The sequence below is a fragment of the Nematolebias whitei genome, chromosome 17 (genome assembly GCF_014905685.2).
Source record: "Nematolebias whitei isolate Nwh7 chromosome 17, NemWhi1, whole genome shotgun sequence".
Taxonomy (NCBI): domain Eukaryota; kingdom Metazoa; phylum Chordata; class Actinopteri; order Cyprinodontiformes; family Rivulidae; genus Nematolebias; species Nematolebias whitei.
In genome coordinates, this window is record NC_056514.1 from 30,891,318 (window position 1) to 30,899,036 (window position 7,719).

Below are 7,719 nucleotides of genomic sequence, written 5' to 3' on the forward strand. Positions count from 1 at the left end.
GATTCAACTTTGGAGTCAATTCATTTCAAGATGGCCACCACACCTAATTGAACTTGGAGAACACAAACATGGCTCAAACTCAGTCACTGAGCTAAAATGTGATAACTTCTGCTTTGGTCACATTACATCTGTATTATAATTGAATACTCCATCTGTACTGTTCTCTAAGCTTTTTTATTGTTTTCTATTGTATGGGTGTACATATGGTTATATTATGTTTTAAATTTTACTTTATTTGTGGGTGTACACAGGTCTTATGTCTTATGTAATGTTCTCATTTTTACTTAATTTTTACTTAATTTTTACTTTATTTTACTTTATTACTATTCGCACCTTATGTCGAAGCAAATTCCTAGTTTGTGAACCTCGTTCATTGACATGGCAATAATAAACTGATTCTGATTCTGATATGGTAATAGTATCCGCAACAAAGGAGGCGGGGGATACGCATTCCTTTAAGGAAAATTAGGACTTCATGTGCAACAAATCTTGCACTTATTCAGACTACAGAGTAAAGTCTTCCCATTATTTTTGTCTGACATTTAATTACCGTAAAGTATAAAACAAAGAGCAGATTGTTTAAATTCATCCGGGGATGTGGAATCAGTTTATGGAGCAGGACGCGACGCAAACCAGCCGCTCATTAGCAACTGAATGGATGAGGAGTTGCCAGGTAAGGCGCCAGCAGGACGCACGTCAGTCTCCTGTAATGTTCCCAGCAAGGTGTTAAATATGAAAGCGGGTGGGTGGGGGTATATATATGAATGTATATACAGAGAAGGGTCAGCCCATAATCTCCCCTGGCAGAGGGATGTGGTGGTGACAGCATGACGCGCTCACTCGGAGCTCCTTTGGGAGCCGCGCTGCACGCGTCGCTGCTGCTGGTGCTGCTGGCTCACGGCGTCCAGAGACCCAGAGACGGCTTGGCCGCCCCGGAGCGCGCGGGCGGGCACCGCCTGCCGCTCTACATGATGCACCTTTACAGGAACTTCAGGTCGAACTTCTCCAAGCCTTTGGATAATCTGGAGCGAGACGCGTCAAAGCGCGCGGATACGGTGAAGAGTTTAATGGCGAAAAGTAAGATCTGGTTTATTTCTTTGCAAAACTGTTAATTAGTGTTAAACAAGAAGGGGCAACATGTTCAATTTATTTATTTATATATATTTTTTTGGCCCTGTCATTGTTTGCCAGACAGCCTGCAGAGGCTTCAATCCACATCCTTTCAGGGCGTGAATGCAAACCTTTTCTTCTTCTCCTTCCAAAATAGGTGATGTTTATTGTTGGGCACCTCGCCAGACGTTCACCCTCCCCGTACAAATCTCTTGTTGGGTCAAATCAACAACTTGCCTTTAGTTCTTCTTCACACATTGGTCTGATTAGATTAGAGCTCAGGATTTAATGGTGGCACAAGTAGCCGACAAGCATCCCTGCAGCTGTGGAATCCAATTTCACATCCCTGCCCCATCTACAGGATGGCAAGGAAGGAGTAAAATGATTGATTTTAGTTTGATTTGAGATGAATTGGACTTTTACTCAAGACTAGCCATTTCCAAAGACGGTACACAGATTAAACCAAATGTCTCGAAATAACACCAGATTATTGAATTACAGCCTCTGCAGGGATGGAGAACAGGCCACACCATGATCAGATTACATCAGCTTTGTTTTGTGCAATTAATATGCAGTTAGCTGCAAGGATCAATACCAAAAGAAAATTAATGGTCTAGTTTATATTGCCCGCCTCCTTTCATCACAGTTTTAGATTAAGATCATCTTATGTGGAGAAAAAACAAAGTTGTACTCGTTTTGGTCAAAATCTGCACAGTGGTACATGAGATATTTTGCTTACAGGCATACAAAGTTGATTCAAAACATTCAAAAGTCCAAACTTTAGGTTAATATCTGTTAAATTGACACAGCTTTTTTGTCAGCTGGCTGTGGCGGCCATCTTCATTCATGCTTCAAATTCGTCCATTAGGTCATAAAATAATTTAGTAAACGACAGACACTACAAAATATTATCTCCTGCTTTCACCTTTTAAATATACATGTTTTTTTTATTTAACCTTTATTCATATAGGAAGTCTCACTGAGTCATGAGCACTCATTTTCAAGAGAGGCCTGTTTGGGAGCAAGGGGGTTAAGGGCTCAGAGTGGGGCAAATAAGAGTGGATAGATAATATCATGTAAAGAGTTGTGCCTTCTATAATCAATCTTTCATATTATTGATAAAGCAGTTTTAGTGGCAGCTGATTGGCTCTTGATTGAAACAGCCAGAATAGTTTCTGCTCATGGCTTATTTAGGCACATTTTAGTTTTTTAGGCCACTTTTTGTTTGCATTTCTTTTCAAAATTCAATTGAAAAAGTGGATTTTTATTAACATTTTTCAAGTTGATCTGCTTTTATTTAAAGATGGCAAAGACCAAATAGAGATATGATTGTTACTTCTATGAAATGGGCCTTAATTGGATGTGATTGGCACAGTCGTAATGTATTTTTTTATTCCGTGTGAAGTTATTATGCAACGTGTACTTTAATTAAGATTGCGGTGACACTTGTGCCATTTACCACAGGTTTGACGTACAAACACGAGCGCTGGGTGGTGACGTTTGACCTCAATGTCCTGCTGGCTGACAAACACATCCAAGCAGCAGAGCTGAGAATCAAGCTTCCTCGCTCACAAAATGCTTGGAACATCACCGTGGAGGTGAGCAACCTGGACCACAATCCAGTGGGGCTGCTCAATGAGTCGTCTTTGGTCACTTCTTCAAACAGCTGGAAGGTGTTCAACATGACCAGCCCTCTCTTGGGCTGGCTTCGGCAAAACTCGGCAACAAGAATCCAAATCCAAAGAATACCGAGACAAAGGGAAGTGCAGAAAATGACAGACCTGCCTGTTGCAAGTCTGCCTGCTTTTGTGGCGCAGAACGTGAGTGACCGGGCCTTGCTGGTTGTCTTTTCCCACACGGGATCGGATAAAAACTCCAGGGCCAAAGCAAGCTTGCTCCGCACAGCTGAACAATCCAAGTTCTTGTCCTCCGCTGAAATCGAAAGGGTCCACTGGCCAAAGAGGCGTAGGAGCAAACGAGGCCACAGAGAACAACAAGAAGTGAGAAGCCCGCAGGCGTTCACGAGAGGGGGTGAAAAGTCCGTCTGTCGCAAAGTGGACCTGGAAGTGGATTTTAATCAAATCGGCTGGGCGTCCTGGATCGTCTTCCCAAAAAAATACAACGCCTACCGCTGTGAAGGTTCCTGCACTGGTCCTCTGGGAGAAGACCTAAATCCAACCAATCATGCCTTCATGCAGGTGATCAATGCATCTTTGTATTTAAAGCAGGGCTACTCAACTGGTGGACCGGGGGCTACATTAGGCCCACGGGTGAACACAGTTCAACCCATCATTTTAAAATAGAACTAGATTTTAAACCATAAAACAAACAGACTTAATGAGAATAACTGCTGGATATACGGCCCCTGAGCTCTTAGCTTTCAGTATCTGCGGCCCCCTGAGTAATTTAGTTGAATAGCCCTTTTTTACAGGACCTTGACATTTTCACACCCCTTGAACTTTTTCAGATTTTGTCACGTTGCAAACACAAACTCCAGAATAATTGACTGTGCTGGACGAGCACAAAATAACACGATTGTGAAGTGGAAGGAAAAGGATATATATTGAAACATTTAAAAATAAAAATCTGAAACGTATAGCCTGCATTTGTGTTCAGCTCCTTTACTCTTTACCATAGATACAATTTGACAAAACATGGAAAAGGTCCTGTTTGTTAAAAACTCATATAAAATAAGTCCCTGTTTAACAAACGCCGTCATTTCACTGTAACATGTTCTTGTGTTGACACAGTTTCACCCCCAGGAAACTATGACACAAAACAGGAGATGCTGATCTTCACTGATGGTTGAGTAATTTCCTAGGTTTACATTTGCCTTAAATTAGAAAACATCTGAATGCAGCAAAATGCTTGATCATATAAAATGAAACCACAAAACTAATGAACTGTTACACCTAAAACAACATAATTGTAATAAACAGTGCAAGGATTTCTGTAATTACCACTAAAATACAAGACCAGTTTGAATTTGCCGAGGAAAATATTTACTTACCGTATTTTCTGCCGTACATGTCGCATCGCTCTATAAGTCTCATCAGTCCAAATATGTCTAATAAAGTATAAAAATCCATAAATACGTCGCTTCTCCATATACGTCGCATCTATTATGCATCACCGCTGACAACCCGGAAATGTGGGCCGGCGTTGAGCTAAAAATCAATTGGCTGCTAAATGGCGGCCGCTGGTGTGTGCACGGGAGAACTTTAACAAGGATTTAACAAGATCAACACTTAAAAACAATTATTTGTTTACTTGAAATATAGTAAAGGTGTGTCTTAGTCTGACGTTTGCTTAATAAATGCACTTTGACGGTCAGATCAGCTGCATTTCAAAAGCTGATTCGCAGACGAAGGCACGCGCCGAGGGACGAGTCGTTGCGTATTTCTTCAAATTTAACAAGATAAACACCTAAAAAGAATTATTTGTTTGCTTGACATTATAGTAAAGGTGTGTCTCAGCTGAACTTTTACTTAATAAATGCACTTTAATGGTCCAATTAGCTGCATTTTGCCGGGGCGGCGCAGCGAAATGAAGCTGATTTGGTGGTTGCTCCAAGCGAGCAGAATGAAGGTGTCAAGACTAAGGCAAGCTGATTGTGTCATTAATAGCCACTTTTACCTATTACATAAATATTTTCAGTCAGAATGAATGAAAATGGTCATATCTCAGCCAAAAATTGGTTTATAAATATGGTGAAAAAAAATCCATAAATTCGTTGCTTCAGTGTAGGGCATGCAAATTATGCAAAAATCTGCGACTTATAGGGCAAAAAATACAGTATATACTAAACATATATTTTTTGACACTTTTAAGACAAAATTATTCATATAAATTCCACTAATTTGTATAAAACAGCCTCCACTAGAATAAATATTATTACTGGTGCTTCACTTTTTCTCTACAGAAATGATCCAACATTGCAATGCACCTAAATCTCATTTTTCTTTCTCTGTTTTCAAGAGTCTGCTGAAACATTACTGTCCGGAGCGAGTGGTGACACCGTGCTGTGCTGCAACCAAAATGAGCCCGCTGAGCATGCTGTACTACGAGAACGGAGAAATGCTCCTTCGGCACCACGAAAACATGGTCGTGGATGAGTGTGGCTGCCAGTGATAATACATCCACCTCAGAGCATGGACCTTTGTGAAAGAAAGAAGTTAAAACACTGAGATGCTGTGAAGACGCAAAATAAATTTATGAATCACAGAATGCAAACACCTAATATTAAGAGAAAAATACTCTTTGGTATTTATCATCCTGCAATGTAAGATTGCATCTGATCCATGTGCCAAAACACAACTTTAAAGGTATAGTTCATAACTTTTGAAATGGAGCTGTGTTATGAGGTTATGAACAATAAGTATCTTACCTGTTGTAGATAGCTGTTGTAACAACCTCAGTTTGGAGAAATAGGGTTTATTCTTGACTTGATTGATGATCAAACATGCAATAAATAAATACATTATTACAAAAGAATCACTATGACATTTCTGAGTTAGAGTTATTTTAAGTTAAGACCATAGCAATCCATTGTGGTCCGGCTCAGACTAACCAATCAGTTTATCAATCTGGGCAGAATAAGACCCTTTCTCTAATCTGAGCTCATTCAAAGAGTTTCCTACAACAGGGAAGATATTAATACCGGTAGTTATTAACTTTCCCGCAGAACCCTAGTTGAAAAGATTTGAACTAATGCTTTATTAATGGTGCAGGCTTTGTTTATAATGAGGACAATACTTATTTGTTGAGATGGGCTGAAATACAAACTCAGTAAAAGCCTTCAGATATTATCACAGTCCAACATGGATGCTTATTCTTCATAAATAGTCAATTTAATTGGAGTAAACAAAAATTGTCAATGTTTAATATTTCAGCACTGGTGTTTGTTTTGTACAATACTGTGGTACTGTAAACTAACTAATGTGTATTTAATGTGAATAATGTAATTTATGCTAACCTTGTACATTGCATAGTTTATAATGGTTATGCTTTGGCATGTAAATATAGGAAAATAGCTATGGTGCGTTTGCAAATGTGTGCTGAAAGGGTTTGTCACTGTGGGCAAACACGCTGTTTTGTTTGTTTGTGTTTTTATTCTGAATAAAAGTGGGTTGGTAATAACGCTTAACGTTCTTGATATTCTACAGCTCGTTGATTTAACTGGAACTATTTTGTCCCACAAAAGAGTTGACTTACTAAAAGTGGTGGACTTGTCAAGTTTTGCAGTATTTCAGTCACCCACATGACTTGAAGCCACATTCCAACATGCATAATAATCAGTCTTTTAAAACCAGAGGGTTCATTGTGTTCAAACCCTTTGTAAAAATAGAAACACTGAGTGAACAGGAATTTGCCAGAACAGTTTTTTTTTTAAACAAAAGGTCAAACAGCACCAGACCCAGAGACTCAGCAGATGATCTGACCTGGAATCAGAGGTAAGTCATCAACTTCAGATTGACCAGATTCAACTTTAGAGACTTTGAGATCTATTGATTCTCAAAAACTGCATTTAATAAAAAAATTTACAGTTCGCTAACGAATAAATCTGGAAAAATGCTATTTTTCTGTAATGTGTCGTCACACTGCGCTATCGAGACGCAGCAGTGACGCTCCTGAGCACTTCCTGTTAGCTTTAGCTAACACCGGCTTTTTTAAAAAGCCGCGTGTTTTTTTATTTTATTTTTATTTGTGCACCTTTATTGCCCTTATTAGCTGTTGTTTATTGAATAAGCCTTGCTGGTTAATAATACATAACCTCGCACTCGTGTGCACCAACTTCTACTCAGCTAAAAATACACACACAGCTGCTTGTGTTGCTAAAGCTAATGATAGCGAACACTGACAGCTGCCGGTTCTGTAGCAGTCTGGGTGCTCAGAGTAAGTAAAGAGTTCAGTTCTTTTCATTAGACACATAGGAAATTATGCTTTTATACAGAAAACGGAGTAAATGGGGATCTGTTTCGTAATGTGGTTCTCTGTAGTTTGCTTTTTACTGTTGTAAATCAATAAAAATAGAAAGTGCTTTTTATTAGCTACCAGGTTCAGTGTACAGTACTGTAGCACGAAAGCTGAAATTGATTAAAAATAAGCTAATATCAACTGCACTGACAAACTTATTCAGGTGTTTGTTTTTTAGTGTTGTGGTTTATTGTGTTATAGGGAACAGGTGTGTTTCTACACCTTTATAATACACATTTCTTTGAAGTACAGTTTAAAGTTTATTCTGGAAAAAAATAAATTAACAGCACAATCAAAGTCCTAAATCGAGCAATTTCAGTGTCAGTACATATTCATTCAACCTTTATTTATACAGGTTAGTCATATACAAATAATTGGTTGTTATAACCAGATTTGTCTAATGTAATTACTAAATGTGTATTTGTTTAATCTAGCTTTATGTAGGTAACAAAACTAAAGTGATCCCTGATACGATGTGAGACCAAAGTGACTTGACTGAAGTACATTAAACTATTCCATCCATCCATCCATCCATCCATCCATCCATCCATCCATCCATCCATCCATCCATCCATCCATCTTTACCCATCCATCCATCCATCATCTTTACCCATCCATCCATCATCTTTACCC

General features: G+C 38.9%; 2 protein-coding genes across 2 annotated transcripts in view; both read left to right on the top strand.

Annotated features, from left to right (window-relative positions):
• The first annotated feature begins 827 nt into the window (after nt 1–827).
• Nucleotides 828–5,241, top strand: ndr2 (nodal-related 2). The gene is made up of 3 exons (XM_037691100.1): nt 828–1,077; nt 2,575–3,308; nt 5,089–5,241. The coding sequence occupies exons 1-3, from the start codon at nt 828–830 to the stop codon at nt 5,239–5,241; spliced, it is 1,137 nt and encodes a 378-aa protein (XP_037547028.1).
• A 1,702-nt stretch (nt 5,242–6,943) lies between these two features.
• Nucleotides 6,944–7,719, top strand: part of lrrc20 (leucine rich repeat containing 20) — a 2,259-nt gene continuing 1,483 nt past the window's right edge. Inside the window, exon 1 of the mRNA XM_037691101.1 lies at nt 6,944–7,005. The gene's annotated coding sequence lies outside the window, so the exon portion shown is untranslated. The remainder of the gene's footprint in view (nt 7,006–7,719) is intronic.

Bases quoted from the DNA above. Each gene is read 5' to 3' on its own strand.
- ndr2 (XM_037691100.1), top strand. From the start codon at position 828: ATGACGCGCTCACTCGGAGCTCCTTTGGGAGCCGCGCTGCACGCGTCG. The intron at 1,078-2,574 runs GTAAGATCTGGT...CATTTACCACAG, and splicing joins GAAGAGTTTAATGGCGAAAA to GTTTGACGTACAAACACGAG. The intron at 3,309-5,088 runs GTGATCAATGCA...TCTGTTTTCAAG, and splicing joins CCAATCATGCCTTCATGCAG to AGTCTGCTGAAACATTACTG.